The 19,613-nt window shown below is 33.4% G+C and overlaps 1 protein-coding gene and 1 long non-coding RNA gene across 4 annotated transcripts; both read right to left on the bottom strand.

Moving 5' to 3' along the window:
* Positions 1–295: 295 nt before the first annotated feature.
* LOC107418233 (nuclear transcription factor Y subunit A-7) lies at positions 296–9,911 on the bottom strand. 2 transcript variants are annotated; one of them, XM_016026952.4, is made up of 6 exons: positions 9,731–9,911; positions 7,227–7,291; positions 6,570–6,715; positions 1,565–1,666; positions 1,263–1,427; positions 296–1,048 (listed from the first exon to the last, which is right to left on the bottom strand). In XM_016026952.4, the coding sequence occupies exons 2-6, from the start codon at positions 7,252–7,254 to the stop codon at positions 863–865; spliced, it is 627 nt and encodes a 208-aa protein (XP_015882438.1). In that variant the 5' UTR covers positions 7,255–7,291; positions 9,731–9,911; the 3' UTR covers positions 296–862. The 2 variants fall into 2 exon arrangements, with proteins under 2 accessions (XP_015882438.1, XP_015882497.1); XM_016027011.4 differs by lacking the exon at positions 7,227–7,291.
* A 1,093-nt stretch (positions 9,912–11,004) lies between these two features.
* On the bottom strand, positions 11,005–15,934 carry LOC112493082 (uncharacterized). Of its 2 annotated transcripts, XR_009635448.1 has the most exons (8): positions 15,821–15,934; positions 15,604–15,673; positions 14,725–14,802; positions 12,111–12,513; positions 11,902–11,940; positions 11,769–11,804; positions 11,602–11,669; positions 11,005–11,491 (listed from the first exon to the last, which is right to left on the bottom strand). It is a non-coding gene; the product is annotated as an uncharacterized LOC112493082 (long non-coding RNA). The 2 variants fall into 2 exon arrangements; XR_009635449.1 differs by having other exon boundaries at positions 15,604–15,907.
* Positions 15,935–19,613: the final 3,679 nt, after the last annotated feature.

Raw genomic sequence — 19,613 nt, 5'->3', positions numbered from 1 at the left:
GAAAATATCTAATCAAACTGTAGTCGCAACCCAAGTCGTCTTTTTATTTAGCAAACGAAAATCCAGCAACAGTCAAAATTTCCTTCTTAAAGGAGAGTAAGCGAGGTCGAGTTTAAATTCGATTTTTTAATCTGCCCACGAATTCATTACAATTCAACGGTTTTCATTTCAATAAAGGGTTTAAGGGCTGAAGAAACAAAATTTCCCTTATCATTTCTCTCTTTCCACTCAAAACCCTCTAAGCTATCAAAACTCGAGTGCAAATTCGCAGACCACTCAAACCCGTTGCAAAGAATAACAAGAAAAAAGATCTTTTTTTTAGTTAACATACCACTCATCCAACACTGCTTAACTCGACCCCAATTTCAGTTAAACCATCAACTTATTCCCTCAATTGACATCAATGGAATATAACTATACTACATAACCACAGTCAATCTAATCCTAAGTTAATTATACATATCAAACCAAACAATTAACAGGCCCTAATTTTGGATTGAAAAAAAAAAAAAAAAAATGAAGACTGTCTACAACCTCACAACAGATTTTAAGTGCAAAGTGATGCCCACACAGCCAAATGTACCAGTCATTCTCTAAAGAAGAAAGAGCAAAAGGCTAGAATCAAATCCATTGATGAGAGGGTTACTATCATTGTGATATTCAATCGTACTTTGCCGGCTTGATCTTTGGAACCATCCCTACGAGTCTACCACTTGAAAAACTATACACACTACAGTCTTGGAAGTGCAGATCCTTCACCAAGCAATACGAGGTCACTGAGGTTGGTTTGGAATCATAGTTTCCTTGCATTATTGATGACTGCATGCTTTCTCAGGCCCCTTAAATGATTCTTCCAAAACAGCTAGGATGTGCCATCTGATGAAGCACGCTCATTTTTATCCGAATTCAAATTGATGTGCTGCTGTGAATTGTCACCTGATGCCACTTCATTCTCTTGGTTTTCATCTTTCTTTGAATTGAGAAACCGGCCCCCACATCCCCTTGCCCTTCTTAATGCATGCAAGTGTCGAGATTCATGCAAGTATGGCTGCAACAATTAATCATGTCATACATAATTGATAGCGGAAGAACAATGAATGAAGATGTGATGATCAGAACCTAGAGTCAGCATAGCCACACACAAGCCTGCCTAAAAAGATATTTCTTTAGGGTTTTAACTTAGATACTTGATGAAGTATATCTGACACAATATTAATTGAATCAAATAAAAGAGGTGACCAATTTGCAGCTGAAAGCGCTACCTTTCTAGACTTGACAACTTTATTTTCTGATTCCGCTTTTGCACGAGATTGTCGACGTCGCAAGATGCCACGGTATTGTTTTGCATTTACAAACACAGGTTCTTCAACTGCATCTGATGGCAAAGGAACTCCAGCTTGCTGTATCCCCATTAACTGCAAATGGACCTGAAAGAAGTATGCATTAATGACTGTGTAATTAATGTTAATAAGCAAAGTGAAATTTCAGAGACAAGTACTATTTTCCATTATTACTCCAATATAAGGTATCCAATGCGGTGGAGAGAGAGAGAGAGAGATAATACCATTGGTTGTCCACCATATGGCTGAGGGGGATATGGTTGTGCATCATATGGAGCAAAGATGCTTCTATAGTAAGGATCTGGATATGGGTAAGCTGCTGGTGCCTTCAAATACATAAATTGAGGATGCAATTAGTTGAATCACTTAAAAATTGCTTGATTTCAGTTTGTAGTTCTCCGGTTGTAAATAGTTGGGATGAACCAGATGCATTAAAGCAATGGGATGCCCTAATACTTAACAACTAAGGCATTTAGTTAACAAGGCAATATACCATAAACTAGTCGGGCACCAAAATTTACATGGCAGTAATAATTATAACAGGTGTGCAGACAGACTGTGACCTTGCAGAGATGCAACCAAGTGCAGAGGATACCCTTAATGCTACAAATAACATATTTCTATGTTTAAAAGCTTCAACATTTCAAAAAGAGAGAACAAGATACAAATTAGATCAAGAATAATGCGTCTGCATATGCATTGCACCACTAGGTAAATCATATTTTGAATCGAAGTATTAACAACCCAACATCATTAAATATCAGGTATACAATTAATATAGGCAGGTATAATATCATGGAAAGAAAATTTAGAGATGAACAAATATCAAATTTTTTGTTTTGTATTTTAGACATTTTCCCTAGATCTACTTTTCAGTTGGTAATAAGCCTTCTTGCTTTTCTTCAATGTTTCATTCATGCTATTAAAATGCTATAGCTCATTCTTTCTTCTATTTCATGTTTCTTAGCAGTTAGGTTAAGTTTATGTAATTCTTTGCATTTGCTAGAGGATTATAGTTGACACCCATGGAACTCATCTTAGGTTGTTTCCACATTCAGTTGTATTTTGCAGTCTCTTATGGCTTGAAAGTTAGCTTCATTAGTTTATTTTAAGGATCCTAGTCCTATGAAAATAATTGTTAGCAGAAATCTATAATATAATTATGTAATTTCTGGAAAGTATGCCCTTGGACTATATCTGATGCAACCCTAAACTAAATTGTGATGCAACCTGACTCCTATCCTATTCATTTCTTTTTTACTTTTATTTCCCTGATCAAACTATTTTCTTCACTAATAATACCTCCGTATATATCAACCCATTCCAGCTCCCAAGAAACCTCATTGAAGCTCCTGGATCATTTAATCTGTGCAATAAAACTACAGTCCACCACCAAGTTCTTGTGTACACTCAAACCAACATAGCTTGGTGGAATATAGAATCTTACCTAGATTGCAGATAACATGCTAGAGTGGTACTTCAAAAATGTTTAGAAACCAAACAGTATACTTTCAGCTAGTGCTTTTGGATAAAGTTCACAAATATTACTTTAAGCTAGTGCTTTTGGATAAATTCCTAAATGAGCCAACAAAGTCTGTAACTAATTGCTTTTGCTCTCTATTCTTGGAAGTGAAGCATGTTTCAGACAAACGTGAGATGAAACTGTAAGAAGGAAATAGCCAAAGAGCACCTCGACATTAGGCGAATACAAAGGTGTCCAGTTTTTTTGGCAAGCAACATGCTGTCCTCTTACCTCAGACTGTCCATCACATATCACAGGGCTGAAGGGCATTTGACAAAACACTCTTTCTCTTCTAAGTCACTTAACATAATTGGGACAATGAAAAGAAATTCCAAAATTCTTGTAAAGGCCCATGATCATTTACTCTTAAACAACATCAAAATACTTGAGAAGGTCCACAATTCTTGTGAATCCGCTAATAATATGAAGAAGCTAAGAAATGACTGAGTTGCAGGAAACCAAAAAAAAAAAAGGAAACAAATGTCATCATAAATATCCTAATAGTGATACCTCATAACCATTATTAAAGTTGGAGAGAGAATGACTGAATTCGGAATTTGTACCAAATTCCTCCATTATTAAAGTTTTTATCCAACCATTTTCTTAGTGACACTCGAGTCAATAACAGGCTGTAGCTTATTTCAAAATGAAATGCCTCTTTCCACTTTAAATGAATCCTAAAACACCTACAAAAACTTAAAGGTAGCAAAAACAATTCATCTTCCAACAAGAGAATTGTAATTCTGAAATTTTTCTCCAGCAAGATTCATAATAAGTTCGAGAAACATAGTCAAGGTAAGAAAACAACTCCAAAAGGTTATATAGTACTAAATCCCCCTAGTACTCAAAGTATGAATCAAGTTCACTTCAATATAATCATGAGCAAGATAATACATTAGAGAGTGAGAAGTGAGAACTAATAGTCCATGAACGAAGAGCAATGAATTAGGTAAAATTAGTATGATTGATGTCCAAGAAAACTTATTGCTTGAAAAAAGAAGACTATAGTTGAGAAGCATGATGCAATTGAAATAAGTACTTAGTCTGTGTGCAAGATACATATTGAAATTCTTTTGTATGTCCACTGTCCATTACAACAATAACTACAATTAATATTGACCATAATCTTCAGTAAGAATTATCAACATGATTATTATTCTAAAAATCTATTTCTGATAAAAAAAATTTAAGTTTTAGCATCTTAGCGACTGTTCATGTCATCCAGTATTATCAAAAAGAGAAAAAGAAAGAATTAAGACCAAGACTAAATATTATCCGGATTCAGCGCTCACAGCCACAAACAAGTGTTGAGATGATACAAAATGGAGAGCAATAATGGATATGTGTTGAACATGCTTGGAGAATCCCTGGATTCATCTGCCAAAACAACATAAATTCACAACCACAAGTTTCCAGATCCCATTGTGCCTGAAGGTGTTGATTTACTCAACTTTGAAGCTTCCGGACAAACAATAAAGGTGGCTGGAAGGAGATGTAGTGGACTTTAATCGACATTGCTGACTGCGAAGTTGCAGAAGATGATCAGGCTGGCTCCTAAATGTCCTAGTTTAAATTTCCTTTTCAATGTTGGTAATTCAAAAGACCAGAAATCTTGAGGTGTGAATTCAATTGGTAATTGAAGAGGGGAGGTATTTGCTAATGTCCTAGTTTAAATTTCCTTTTCAATGTTGGTAATTCAAAAGACCAGAAATCTTGAGGTGTGAATTCAATTGGTAATTGAAGAGGGGAGGTATTTGCTAATATCTTTCTAGAGGAGAGCTCACAGTTGAAGATGAAGCCCAGTGGTGAGCTTTGGCAGACTGGAGTAGAGGGAGCAGCTTCATGAATAAGAAGCCCCACCTTTCTATCATTTTTAATAATTGAATATCCTATTACAAATAAAGTAGGGAAGTGGGGTTGTAGACATGGCTTACTGCTTAGCTAATATAAGCTTGAATACCGGGTCCAATTGAAAACAGTAAGCATGCAGAATGTGAATGATGGGCTTTGCACAAATGTAATATCATCAAAATTAAATCTGTGAAATTGATTTATTTAAATATAAGTCTAATAAAGGCAAAGTACACATGTCCAAATTTTGTACACCTTTGATTCACGTTGTGTCCAACTACCCACCTCTAAAATTCAAACACCCTGCCCTAAAATTTTAGAGATGAACAAATCTAATTTCAAGCCATGCATCTTTACCTGACACCCTCACCCAAGTGACCTCCCTCCCATTATTCTCCCAACACAGAATCCAAAATACATCAATGACAAAGATGATGACTCCAACAACTCCTAACTCAAACCACTTCATCATCACCTCGAAAGAGGAAAAACCAACATATTCTCCAGCCTAACACCATCATGGTAACCATTGCCAAACCAGTTTAGAAGCAGATGCACCAAAAGCTGCTCTAGTTCCTGTATGCATCTATAAAAGTTACCTTTTTCCACTTTATAACACACTTGCACCTTGTGTTTTGTTCTTCGAATTAAGTAGAATTTAATTCAAGATGCTATATTCACATTCATTGGATCAACTCATCCCTGTACTAGAAATACTAATTATTTAGATTATCATTTACTGCTTTTCCTTCGAACACACTTTCTATCAGGTAAAGAAAATTAAGAAAATGGATATAAAGCAAAAAGGAAAAAGAAGACATCACTCGATGCCAAGCCTCTAGGAGATAGACTCTAGAATATTAATCATGCATAACAAAAATGCTGTCAAATCAGTTTTATGTGGCTTGAAAATTACTAAGTGTTGATTTCACTTGCAAGCTGATTACCAGTAGTAGAATAAGAAATTTACTTGAAAACTTGAATGCTTGAATGCCTCAATCTATATGATGCAAGTACAAAGCTTTCACAAGTTTAGATGCTTATGATTAGAAAATCCAATGGATTGAACATTTCAGAATTTTAAGTTTTCGTAATTGTGATTGCTTTCTTTGGTTTTTTTAAATCCTTATGATTTCTAATGCAACACAAGGACCTGTCTTCAGCTACTAACTTATACAGTCAGGATTCAGAGGCATAATGAGATTTGAAATTTCTGTTTCTTAAAGAAAGGAAAAAGAGAAAAAAAAAAAAAAAGAAAAAAAAAGAAAAGGAAAAAGAAAAGAGGGAAAGGTGAGGCAACCTTCTTTCAGTGCTAATCAAGCATACCCTGAGGTTGTAAACAAACTTAAATAGGGTCTGACAAAATGGAGTTTAAGAAAATGAAACCCCAAAAATGACTATAAATTTAATACCACGCTTACTTCTGTTCATTCCTGTTCTTAATATAGCCAATGAAAAGTTACATAAAACTACGTAAAAGCTTCAAATTAGAAGTGTCATATAATTGCTAACAGATCCAAGAACAGTAAACTATTGTACTTCCCATTTCTGGTTTTCAGCACACTCTTAGCACGAAAAACACTAACCATGAAGTGCTGAGCATCAGCTCCACAACCATATATGCACAAATATTCTAAAAGTCACACTATATGTTTTCCTTTTGCAAAACCAAATATTAAGAGAAAGAGAGAGGAGGAAAAAAGAGGAGGGGGGGGGGGGGGGGGGGGGGGGGACCAACAACTTAATACATCTCATAAAAAATTCATATGCACTCAAAAATCAGTAATAAATAAAAAGCAATTTGAAAGGTTAAGAAATGGTTCAACAAAGGAAAGGTCTTCGTTTCGAGATAGTACCACAGCATGTCCTGCTCCAAGATGCGAAGGGGTTGCATATTGAACATTTGGTGTTGTTATTCCAGGATTAGACATCCCAGCTGCAGGTGATGAAGACTGAATCTGAGGTTCTGAGTGCTTTCGCTGCTCATCAGCTTCACTGTTATCTGTGCAACAATATCATAAGATAAAAATTGCATCAGAGAAGGTGACTTATACAGGTAAAGGGGATAGGTGGGCCAGAGGGGAGGGCAGGGACACAAATGGTTAACTTATGACACCAAGTCTCATAAAAAGAACAGCAAAATGAGAGTTGGGAAAGCAGTGAATAGCAAGGCTGAATATTTGGTCATAAAAGCTTTTTTAAGAAGCTATGCACAAATAGCAACAATTCTTTTGCTTATTTATTTAAGCAAAATGACAACAACAGACTCTGAGTATTACCGTAACGTAATAAAAACTAATAGCAGGAAAGATGCTTGACAAATTTTCAAACCAGTGGTTCTAGAATAAATTTATTCCAAATTTCAGGGTAGGACAGTGAATTTACAACAAATTATTATAAATACATATGACAGCTTAATCAATGGCCAGAACCATAAGCAAATTATAGTCATAATCTGTTGATTGAAAATTATCATAAGATTCCATGTATATGAAACTTTCGGTGAAAATTACCAGAAAGATCATGAACAGAAGAAGGCATGAGGTCGCACGTTCACAGAACCCCCAAAAAAAAAAATCTAGCAGCAAAACCAAAATCATATCAATGTCAATTTCATGTCAAAATAACATGCAAATATATAAGATACAAGTTTTATTGCAAATACAAAAGATACAAGTCATATAAAAGAATATAATGGACTGAAACTGGAAACCTCCAACCTCCAATTAATTAAATTGAAATTGCCCAAAACTATGCATCCACAAAACCAAATGAAGGAACAATCAAGAGAGTGAAACTGATACCAGAATCGTGCCACCAAGAGTGAAAGGAGAACATAGAACCAAGAAACAGGACAACTCTGAAAATTATTGACTTTTAATAAGCCACGAGCTCCATAATTAATCTACAACTTTTTCACCGTATTTTCCACATACACACTCTGGATACAAGTGCTAACTTTCTTTGCTTTTGGAAGTGAAAGGAAATAAAATATGTCTAAGATATCTAAGGTTCAGCATGACTACTCTGTAAGGCTCCGTTTGGGAAATATCAAACTTAGGGAATCTGAAATTCCCTGGAAGGTTAAATTTTCCTGTGTTTAGATGATTATTAGGAGGAAATTGTGGGCCACAATTCTTACAATGTGGGAAAGTAGGGTGGAAAGTGATTCCTCCCAAAAGGGGTTAATTTGAGATTTCCTGAGAAACATAGTTTTATATATTTCTGTAAAGAAAATTGTATACACAACTTCTAAAAAACAATTTAATTGAATTACTAGTAAGTCTTAATATCTTAACCAAATGCTCCAAAAAATAATTCCTAGGAAACTAATCCCCAAGAAACCCTCAAAATTTTAACACTTCCCAAACGTGGCATAACATCGTTAGTTACATTCAAGCAGCCACAGATGAAAAGCATCGCTTTTATGAAATAATTTTGATACTAAATTTCACTTAAAACTCATTCATTAACACAAAATTTGTCAAGAATTGCACAGAAACTTCTTCAAACTATTTCATACAAGATGATTTTTTCACATATTGCGTACAATATAGTTTTTTTGTCATGCAAATAATGCTCTAGAGATATTCTACATATCTTTCTGTGAATTTCTTTATGTAGTAAAGAATTTTTTCAATTCATTTCTTACAAATTAATTGACAAGAATAACAGTCTAAGGAATAAGGGACCAAGCCAGACTCCTCAACATTTTTCGATTCAGCCCACAGGTTAACAAACACTGATTATTTACAACCCACTGTTAGAAGGATAGACTGAACATTACAACAAATACACAGCAATACAACAAATAAGGTTTCTAACAAATACTAAAGATTTTTTGCCATTATGCTTTAATTTTTCTGTTTATCTTCTCAGTGAAGATTGTTGATGTGAGATTAAATACCTTAAAGATCACAGACATGAAGGTTTCTAACCAATACTAAAGATTTTTCCATTATGCTTTTATTTTTCTTGTTATATCTTCTTATTGAAGATGGTAAATGTGAGTAAATACCTCAAAGATCAGCGACAAGGAGAAACCCATTTAACTGGAACATCACAGTACATTTCTTGTGAAGTAAAATGAAAAAGGGGAAAAAGGATTTTTGGGTCTTATTCTATAGCAGAAAAAGATCCATCCTTCAGTTTGTTGTATTGTTTTTTAATTCAAATGTTTAAAATTGAAAACGAATAGATAAAATTTGGACTTCTAATGTAAATGATAGCTTAAAAATATTTTACATTAAGGTCATTAAGATTACAGGAATTTGCTTTTCTCTTAAAAGAAAAGGAAAAGTTGGACACCTCTTGCCTTTTTCGTCCTCTGCCAGAGGTAGATCATTTCTTCTACAGTGAGACCTCTTCTCAGTTCCAAAATAAAACTTTTTAATCATATTCGTAAAAGATGAAGAGCAATCTCACCAGCAAACTTACTACTCTATTTCAACCAATATAGCCTATAAACTTATTCCCAAAAATTTCCGAACTTCATAATTATTAAGTATAATGAGGAAAAAGAACCGGTACTGAATCACATGAACCTATATAAGCTCAACACGCCCAATTAAACCCAAAAATCAAGCTAAATTAATTACATAAACCTACAAATTCGGTCAAACTCAGCAAGTAACTCAACCAGCTAACGTATACTTTCAATCCATTTAAAAAAAAAAAAAAGAAAAAAAAGCAGCCAATTCCTTCAAATTTTCAACAGAAACAACCAGTAAGCAATTTGAGGAGGTTCTCAAGCTAAAAGTCTAAACATTCAAAAAATAATATAATAATAACAAAATTGGAAAAAAGAAAAAAAAAATTCTCTCTCTGTCATGAAATTCCAAGTCATCATTCGTTTGCACACACTTCTCAGCAGCCAAAAAGACACGTAAGAAAGAGCTAATCTCAAATTAGAAGAACACCAAATCCAAAACAAAGTAAGAAATTTTCCTTCATACAAATTATTGTTAAATTGAAAAGAAGCTAGGGTTCGATTTTGTATGAAAAAAGCCAATTTTACCTGTTGTTTTTGGCGGTTCCGCTCCCTTGTTGGTCACACAGTCCTCCCCTCTGCAGTATGCAGGAAACAAAATGGAAAATTCTGTTTTTCAGAAAAGGGAAAAGCGAGTGTTGGTGTTGTTCGGTGGTGGTGGTGGTGTGTGTGTGTGTGTGTGTGTGTGTGTGTGTTTGTTTGTTTTATATTTTACTTTTTATTAAAAAAATAAATAAAAGAACAGAGAGGAGAAAACCAATGAGGAAAATAGAATTTTGCCTTTTTTACCGTACACACCACCTTACTACTTTCACCGCAGCTCTTTTCTATCCCATCCACACAGTCCCCTCCTCGGTTTTTATTTTTTTATTTTTTTAATAAAACAAAATTAGAAAAGAAAATTATTAAAAATTGTGATGATTCATGGTTTTGGTTTTGGCTTTGGAGGAAAGTTCTTCCCTATCGCTACCACAGCGAGGTAAAACGTGGAACAGGTGAGAAAGATCAGATTGAAAAATGCCGTCTCGGGCAGGGGAATGTGCTGACCGGAGGGAAGGGATAATCTGGTCCACGAATTGCGTGGGGTCTTGACGCAATGACTGGATGAGATTGGAAGGTGACTGCTGAGCGTTGATTCATTGTCCTCGTGGGGCCCAGGTGGGTAGAACAAAAGCACCTGCTGTGCTACCGACGGTGCTCAAAAGTAAATATATCCAGTCTTTTATGCGTTCTACTTTTTTTTTTTTTTTTTTTTAATTTTTACTTTTTACTGCCACTTAAACGTGTGGCTGTTGTTGAATCTCTCAGTCTAAGATGCAAAAATATTAATTAATTTGCTTTTTAATTTATTTACTGATTTTTTATTTTTATTTTTTGGTTGAACTTAAAATTTGGAAGTATATTTTAAGCAGAAAAATTTCTAGTTGTACTGATATTTGAATTTTATACAATTTTATTATTAATTTATATTAATTTTTTTTATTTTTTTTAATTACAATTAAATATTTTTAAATTTATCATAATTATATCTGTATTCTTTTCTATAAAAATTCATCTATAAAAATGTTATCTCTCTTTTACGTCATAATTAATTATTGAAATACCCTTATATATTAATTAAATAGATTTTAATTTGTTTGAAAAGTAACTATCAATTTTCAATAGCATCCCCTGAAAGATTTAAAACATAAATAGAGAGAGTGCAACGGGAATTTGATGAATGACATGCACACCCTCTATTACTTGAAAAATTGATGAATTATCAGTTCGATAGTTCTAATGACATTTCATTAAATTTTCAGATGTAACAAAATATATTTCAAAGTGTCATAAGAGTCATTGGCTATACAAAAAGTAACAGGGTTGCAATCCTATTGGACTAATATTTTGTACACATTTAAATGTGTGCTGTGTCTCAAAAAAAAAAAAAAAAAAGAGGTGACACAGCCTCTCTGCTATGCACTATATGTACCCTAGCCTTCATGTACATTTGCTTAATGAAAGTCACCATGTACACCTATGAAAATATTCCTATCACTAACCTGCATTGAAGAAACAATTTGCATCCAATTTCAACCGCAAATTGCATTCCTCAATACAACCAAAAAGCATTTAAATGTACTAAAGCCCCCAATGTACAATCTGATATCAAAATCCATAACTATTTATCAAAATATTACTGAACTTGATGCTGTGGACTTGTTGCAGTGGCTATGGTTGAGAAAACCAAAGGACTTGGGTCACAATGGGTTGGGATGATGAGCCTTGATGCTGGGATGAAGAAGTTCCCTAATTAATTGGACAATAGACAAATAGCAAAAATGAATATAAACATGCATACAAGATAGTTCTTTAACAAAAAAAATGCAGACAATATAATTTCCAACATATAAAAATACCTGTGCATTCCTTGGGCAGCAATATATACCTGTGAAGTTCCTTAGGCAACATCAACTCTAGCATGTTCCTTTTATCAAACAAAGTGACAAAAATTAATACACAAAGTCCAAAAAAATAATTTATTTATCATCTTGACCCAAAAAAAAAAAAAAAAAAACCACATAACCTTTTCTTTTTTCTGGGTATCAACTGTTGGATGTTCCTAAGTAAAAAACACACACACAATCAGCTTCTAAAAAATATCAAATTAAATTTTCAGTCATTTCCCAAAAATAAATTTAAAAGAAGAGATATTATACCTGGGCATTTATAAGGCTTCCTTCACCTCTAGCAGTACCCTTAAATGAAGCAAAGGAAAGAAATTAATAATATTTGGAAAAACACACCAAATTGAAAAAACGCACCAGAATTTTCTTTTCATCAATAAAGAAAATGTAATTAATGTACAAAGTAATGAAAAATATAACTTTTTAAAAAAAAAGTTATCCAAAAATAAGGAAATTATTACATATGATTTTTTCTTCTTCTTTGCATGTAAAGGAACCTTTGGGCATGTCCCCTTGTTAAGACCCATGGCTTTGCAAACCCCACACTTTAGAACATATGATCTTTTATGTGAGACTAGCTCATCAGACTCCATTCTCCTTACAAGTTTGGGTTTGCCAGGCTTTCTTTTGTTTGCAGGGGGATGGACTTTGTCACCTTCCATTTGTGGCTAGGATGATTCATCAGGTATTGGATGAGTCTTCCCTGCATAGGTCAACATATATGCTTCCTTTAACAAGCAACTGGCCACGTATGGAATAAGGCTGATCCCCAAGTGAGTGATACATGCCATGGAATGTTTACAGGGAATTCCATATATCTGCCAGACTTCAAAGTCACATGTGGCCTTGTTGAAATCCACCGAACTGTCACAGGTTGCAAGAACAAATAAATGATTAGAAAATGAAAGAAAAATTTATATAATTTAAAAAAAAATGTAATTAATACCTATAACAGATTCATGCAAAACCTCAAACTCTGAATTTCTAGCATGAATAACCTGAATGGGCCTATTTTCCCTTTGGAATTTGTTGACCTTAGCTTGAATTGATGGAGGAAGATCTGTCAGCCAGTCCTTAGCTTTTTGTTCCCTTTTGCTAAACTTTTTCATTACTTTTCTCCTCAAGCTTTCAACCAATTGCAGAATCGGTTTGTTCCTAATACTATCAATCTGACTATTAAACAATTCTGTAAGGTTGTTAGTTACATGATCCACTTTAACATTAGTCCCAAATGCATGCTTGCTCCAACTATCCACTGGAATGTCCTTCAACCAAGTATATGCATCCAAATCAACCACCTTGATACCCTCCATTGCAACATTAAAATCCTTAATATTTGTTGACCTAGATGCTGCCCAAAACAAGTTACTGACCTTAACACCAGGAAAATGAGACTTGAAGTTGGCAAAGATATGCCTTGCACAATATCGATTGAAGGCATTTGGGAAAACCTCATTAGTTGCCTTCAACAAACCCTTCCGTCTATCAGACATGAAACAAATCCTTCTTGTTTCATGGACTCCTATGTACTCACTTATCAAATTGAGAAACCAAATCCAAGTGTCATAGTTTTCTCCTTCACACACAGAGAAAGCCAATGGAAAAATGCTGTTATTTGCATCCACACCTATTGCAGTCAACAATACTCCACCAAATTGCCCCTTGAGATGGCAACCATCTACCCCATTAAATGGCCTACAGCCCTTTAAAAAGCCATCCTTTTGTGCTAGAAAACAAAAAAAGAACTCTTGAAAAACAGGGTTCTCAGATATGTAATTCCTATGGCACTTGACTTGTATCATAGTATCCGGGTTCTTGCACAATAAAATATTTCTATAATCATGGAGCTTAGAGTAACTTACTCCATGATCCCTACCTAACCTTTCTAATACCCTGTTTTTTGCTCTATACAGCTTAGCATTTGAAACATGAACTCCAATCATCGTTCCAACTTTATTTTTCAGGTCTTTAATTTTCATACCATGATTGCATCTAACTTTATCCTCTATTTTTCTAGAAAGCCACTCACAAGTGACCATGGGATTCTTAAACAGCATTGTACAAGAATGATCCTCCCGAAGTGTTTTTATTTGAAATGTAATATTATTAGCCATGAGGGATGCATGAACCCTCCAACCACAGCCCGTAGCTGCACACTCACAAGTAACCTTATTCTTCTCATTTTTCACTCTATAAATATTAAACCCCTCCTGTATGCTATACTTAGTAAGAACCTTTCTAAACTCAGCAGCACACTCGAAAGTTTGTCTTATTTGCAAATGATGTTTTCCATCTGGTAAAGCCTTATATAGGTTCCTCTACATCAACCTAGACAGCTTTGCAACTATACTTTCATCCTCTTCATCACTACCAAATTGACCATCCTCATTGTTTGAGTTTTCCCCTTGCCACTTGTTATCATCCTCATCACTTATTTCCACTTCATCACTATAAAATTCAAGTTTTCTTTTTGTTTGGGGTTGGGATTGAGGTTCTGTTTATGGGGGAGGAGTAGAAACTTGACTGATTGGGGAGTCTGGTTGAGGTTGATGTTTAGGTTCAGGTTCAGGTTGAGGTGGGTCTGATTCTACAGGGTCCATAACCTCAGGTTCCATCTCAGCCACGGGTAACATGTTGCAATGGAAGTGGATAATACTGATATTGTGTTCACTAAATTCTTGGAATAGTTCTAGCAAATCCTGATCATTATTTACATGGAACCAAGTCCCTCTTGTCCAGGGTAACTTAACCTTAGCACTCATTAAGGGATTTTCTCCTAAAATCAACCTCTCATTACATGTAATGAACTTTACATTGTCATACAGACACACAAAACTAAATCGGTCATCATCTACCTCAAAAGACTCAAACTGTTGCCCAAAACAATGAATAACTATTTTAAAAACCATGACTCTGTCAAATCAAATAAAAACAAACAATCTAGTTTTAGTTCCAGCAATCATATACACAACAACAATTATTCAAACACGAACACAAAAATGCTTGAAAAAACAAATTAAAAGGATTCTCAAACCAAAAAAAAAAAAAGAAAAAAAAAAGAAAAAATAAAAATACCTGAGAAGTGAGAAAAAAAGGAGATCAAAGATGAAACGGCAGGATCAAAAGGTGTCCAAATAAAGAGAATACAATGGCCTGCGAACAAAATCCACCCCCTTTTAGTATCAATGTCTTCATAGTACAGCAACTAACTGAGTACTGAACACTTTGTTCAGCTTAAATGCCAAACATTTTCCTAAATATCTTTAAACCCATGATTGAATCCCCATAACCCATATAAGTAACAAAACCCACACATATAGAAACAAGAAATTCTTATAGAAGAAAAACAGGCCAAATGGAACCACAAAAGATAAAGGACAAAAACAAAACCCCAGAAAAATAATGATGCAGTAAGCAGTAAGTTTCAAATGACAGAGATGATCAAAAACCCACTTCTAAGAAAACAAAATAAAAACCTCAGAGATCGAAACTCCTGAGAGAGAGAAAGAGAGAAAACAAAAGCTATTAAAATGCAGCAGAAAATAGAAAATAAAAATGGCATTTGGCACATTTAATGCTTTTTGGGTTATTTATTGAAACTAAATTTAGCACATTTCCGAAAAAATTTATATTGAAACTAAATTGAAAGAGCTGATTGCCTCACACGTATCACAGAAATGAGAAGGCATAGTAACGTGCCAAAAGTCTCATTGTTACGTATGATTGGAAAATACCATACCATCTTTCAATACAAATGGCAAAACTTAGTACTCACTTTCGTTTCTTTTGCATTTTAATGGAAAAGAAAAATTAAAAAAACTCACAATTTAGTACAAACCCATAAAAGAAAAGAACATGATACATCCAGTTTCAACCAATCAGACCCTCTTTCAACTCAGTAAAGTTTTCTTTCCTTTTTTTTTTTTTAATTGAGCATAAACAGCAAACACATACCTAATCCATCGTCTTCTTCTGCTTCTTTCTCTCTCTTTCTCTGTGATTATTGTCCTTCAGTTCTAATTTTCTGCTTTGTAGTTGGGTAAAGAAAATCAAAATATGACAAAGCCAAAGAAATGGATTAGAGAGAGAGAGAGAGAGAGAAAGAGAGAGAGAGAGAGAGAAAAATGGAGAGAAAAGTGGAGGAAGAGAAGAGAAGAGAAGAGAACGGAACTTGGACTCCAAGAACTGAAATTTGCTCGAGATTCGTCCGTCGAAGAAATGAGATTTAAGACCCTTGTCAGGCATGAAGGTGAAAATCCCTGTCGAGTATGAAGGTGAATCTGGCTTGGTGGAGGTGAAACATAAAAACAATGGAAAAAAATCTTTTTTATGTTTTTTATTTTTTTTTAAATTTGTTTTTTAGAATAGCTGTTAAATGACTATTATATTCCTCCTCCGTTAATTTTAAAGTCAATGTGATAATCTCAGGGATTGATTTGTAATTACTATATACATCAGGGTATTATTTGTAATTAAGAAAAACTAGAGGGGGTCCAGTGTAATTAACCCTTTTTTTTAAAAATTTTTACTTTTTACTGCCACTTAAACGTGTGGCTGTTGTTGAATCTCTCAGCCTAAGATGCAAAAATATTAATTAATTTGCTTTTTAATTCATTTATTGAATTTTTTTTTTTGTTGAACTTCAAATTTGGAAGTATATTTTAAGTAGGGGAATTTCTAGTTGTACTGTTATTTGGATTCTATACAGTTTTATTATTGATTTATATTTTTATTCCCATTTAAAATTAGACATTTGTTAACTAAACCTATTTAAATAATTTCTTTATACAGTCTCATTCATTACATATATCTATCTAACTTATACTCTATTAAAAAATTAGGATTGTAGATATAACAATTATTCGCAAATTATGGAAGCTCAAAAATATGAAACAGTTAGATGTATTTAGTTTTTTTTTAAAAAAATTTTTTATTTTGTGATGATTATTTTAGTTTTGATTTTTTTTTTCTATCGCTTACCAACGACCAGGTCAGAACAACACTCTTATATTTGATCTGGTATATTAAAATTTGTCTTTTATTTGAAAGTTTAAAGCTGAATATTTCTTAATTGTTCAGAAGCGTCCATCCGAACATTATTAAGATGTTTAACTTTTATCTATATAACATTATATGTATATACAAATATTAAATAGCGTACATTATATACAGATATATCTAATTTATTAGCATAAATGATTTCTGATTTAGATTGATCTGTTAAATGTTTTTTCCACCAGTAATGTAAAGTACCGGTAAAACCTGTGACTAATAATTCAACAATTTTAGGTTGGGGAAAGTTTTGATTAGAGAAATAACTATTAACAACCATGGACATGTGATGTAATTTGTTTAATATTTCTTGTTCTTTTAATCCATCTATATTCCATTCGTATAATTTATCAGAACTGACAGAGAATTGATTTTTAGGATTTGATTCCTGAAATTCTGGAGGTAAGGGTTTATTATTCCATTGTTTAAAGGTATTAAATCGTAGTTTGTGATTTTTAAGTCTATTAAGATGATTATCTAATGAAGATTGATTTGATTCTGTATCAGAGGAATTTTGATTTTTAATAGTAGCAAGATTGGAAGAGGAGGCTTCATTTTTGGAAGTTCAAGTTTTTAATTGTAATTCTTTTAAGAGTTGACTGAGTTGATTTGTTTTATTTGGAAGGGTTGGAATTTTTGTAATATCTGGAAATTTTATAAGTGGTTGTGGTTTAATTTCTTCTTTGGAGGAATTATCAATTTTGGTTTCTATTTTATCTAGTTGTTTGCCTACTGTAATAATACTTTTATTTATGTAATTATTTTGTTAAATTACTTTTCTAATTTCATTAATTAAATCGTTGCTTTCATGAGTGAAAGTTTTAAATGGTGAGGCTATGACTTGATTATTTAAATGGGGAATGATTATTTTTTCAACTGGAGGGTGACTAGATAGAACTGTTGATTGATCTGATTTAATCCATTTTTCTTTTGTTAAAGTTTTTAAATCTTTTAATGGATAATAATATTTTTCGAGAAAATCGAAAAAATTGTATATCAAATTTAAGTTGTAACATTAATTGTTTCCAACTTTGCCAAATATGTTATTTCTGGTCTTTAGTGTGTGACTGTCTATATGTTATTAATTTTTCATGATTTTTATTTGACATCATTTCTTGATTTAATTGTTTCCAATGGGGTTTGAAGGGTGTACTTAGTGTGTTTAATTGGGGATCTATGAAATCTGAGGCTGTGGGTGATTGAAGTGATTGTATCTCTTCATCACTGTAACAAGGTTGACTAACCTGTCAAGTGTTGTGAATTGATTTTAATTTGAGATTTTTAATTTCATTTTCTAATCTTGATTTGTGTAATTGTTGTTCTAATTCTTGGATTTTAATTCTTTGTAAATCTTTTTCAATTTCTTGATCTCTTCTAGACATATTATCAGAAGATATGGACTCTATGATTGGTTTATTAAAAGACCATCTTGAGAAGGTTTCTCCTAAGTGTTGATTAGATCTAGGTTGTCTATCAAAGGTGATTCTTACTGACCCATCTTGTATATGTTTTTTAATGTTATCTTTATCGATTAGTTGGCAGGTTTCATGATCTTTGTTGATTGTGTAAACTTGTTCAACTGTTTTAATATGCGATTCACTTTTAAATGAAGATAAAGATCAAGTTTTATGATGATAAATTTCACTAGGTGAAACCGGAGGAATATTCCAGTCGGGATTGATTGATTCATTAGAAGGAAAACTATAATGTTCTTTGTTGATTATGTCTGATATTTGGTTTCCATTAGGTGATGATCTAGAACTAGTACTTAATTTAGAACTAGTAGGAGAATTAGATACTAATCCCAGATTACTCCAATCACTAGAGCCATCGAATTTGCTGATAAATTTCCTGATGAAATTCTCGATAAAAACCAATTACAGAGATTTTTAGGCTCATTAAATTACATTGCTGAATTCTATAGTAATTTAAGAATCAAATATAAACCTTTGTTTGACAGATTAAAATCAGAACCCCCACCTTGGTCTCCAATGCATACTAAACTTATCCAAGAAATCAAAACACATGTTAAGACTCTTTCTTATCTTGGCATTCCTTTACCTGATTTATTCAAAATTGGTCAAACTGATACCTCTGAAATTGGCTTTGGAGGGATTCTACTTCAACAAATCACATCTGATTCCCTAGAACAAATAGTCCATTTTCATTCTGGAACATGGACTTCTTCTCAAATCAATTATAGCACTATTAAAAAAGAAATTTTATCTTTAGTACTATGTATATCCAAATTTCAAGATGATTTACTTAACCAAAAATTTTTGGTACGTATTGATTGCCAGAGTGCTAAATACGTTTTAGAAAAAGATGTTCAAAATATTGCATCAAAACAAAGTTTTGCCCGATGGCAAACTATATTAAATATTTTTTATTTTGAAATTGCATACATCAAAGGTAATCAAAATTGCATTCTTGATTTCTTAACTCGTGAATTTCTGCAGGGAAAGGTTTCTCACCCGAGGCATAATCATGCCTCGCAAAAAGGGGTCATCTACCCCTCTTCCAAACCCAAATCCTCCCAAAATAGAATAAACCCAATCAACTCGTGATCAGACCTTAATTCCCACTGACTCTACCTACTTATCTCAACCCATTCCAATCAGCCAAATCAATTACCAAAATGCCTTGTCAAATTTTATAATCTATACAGTTTGGTTCCAAGCCAACCATTCACCCCAATTAATCAAACTCAAGTAAAATCATCTCCCTATTTTGATATTGCTCGCAATCTTTTATTTTATGTTGAACCTTCCCTTCGCAAGCTTCCCACCATTCCCCACATTATTAATCAATTCCTTCCTCCTAATTTCCATTTTATTCCAAAATTACCCAACAAAAATCTCAAATATTATACTGCTATTCTCCAGTCCACCCAATCAGTTACTATTACTCCT

This window comes from Ziziphus jujuba, chromosome 1, assembly GCF_031755915.1.
Source record: "Ziziphus jujuba cultivar Dongzao chromosome 1, ASM3175591v1".
Lineage (NCBI taxonomy): Eukaryota > Viridiplantae > Streptophyta > Magnoliopsida > Rosales > Rhamnaceae > Ziziphus > Ziziphus jujuba.
The sequence above is the reverse complement of the archived record's forward strand: the minus strand, read 5'-3'. Positions and strand labels throughout refer to the sequence as shown.